At 65.6% G+C, this 317-nt stretch overlaps 1 protein-coding gene across 1 annotated transcript in view; it reads left to right on the forward strand.

Annotated features, from left to right (window-relative positions):
- The first annotated feature begins 10 nt into the window (after positions 1-10).
- The window catches only part of ARPC5 (actin related protein 2/3 complex subunit 5), a 7,732-nt gene continuing 7,425 nt past the window's right edge, over positions 11-317 (forward strand). Inside the window, exon 1 of the mRNA XM_006772957.2 lies at positions 11-261. Within this exon, the coding sequence (XP_006773020.1) occupies positions 119-261 (143 nt within the window). The 5' untranslated portion in view covers positions 11-118. The remainder of the gene's footprint in view (positions 262-317) is intronic.

Consider the following 317-nt stretch of genomic DNA (forward strand, 5'->3'; position numbering starts at 1 on the left):
ATTTCCACAGACAGGAAGAGGGAAGTGAAGGCACCAGGCTTCGGGTTCCTGGCCGGCTGGGCTCACCGAGGTAGAGATCGCAGCTAGAGGAGGCCTTGGCCGCCGCTTGGGATCGGGGATGTCGAAGAACACGGTGTCGTCCGCCCGGTTCCGGAAGGTGGACGTGGATGAGTACGACGAGAACAAGTTCGTGGACGAGGAAGACGGGGGCGACGGGCAGGTCGGGCCCGACGAGGGCGAGGTGGACTCCTGCCTGCGGCAATATCCTTGCCTTCCCCGACCTCCCCATCCCGCCCTTCTCCCGGGACCCCGCGCTG

This window comes from Myotis davidii, unplaced genomic scaffold (genome assembly GCF_000327345.1).
Source record: "Myotis davidii unplaced genomic scaffold, ASM32734v1 scaffold362, whole genome shotgun sequence".
Lineage (NCBI taxonomy): Eukaryota > Metazoa > Chordata > Mammalia > Chiroptera > Vespertilionidae > Myotis > Myotis davidii.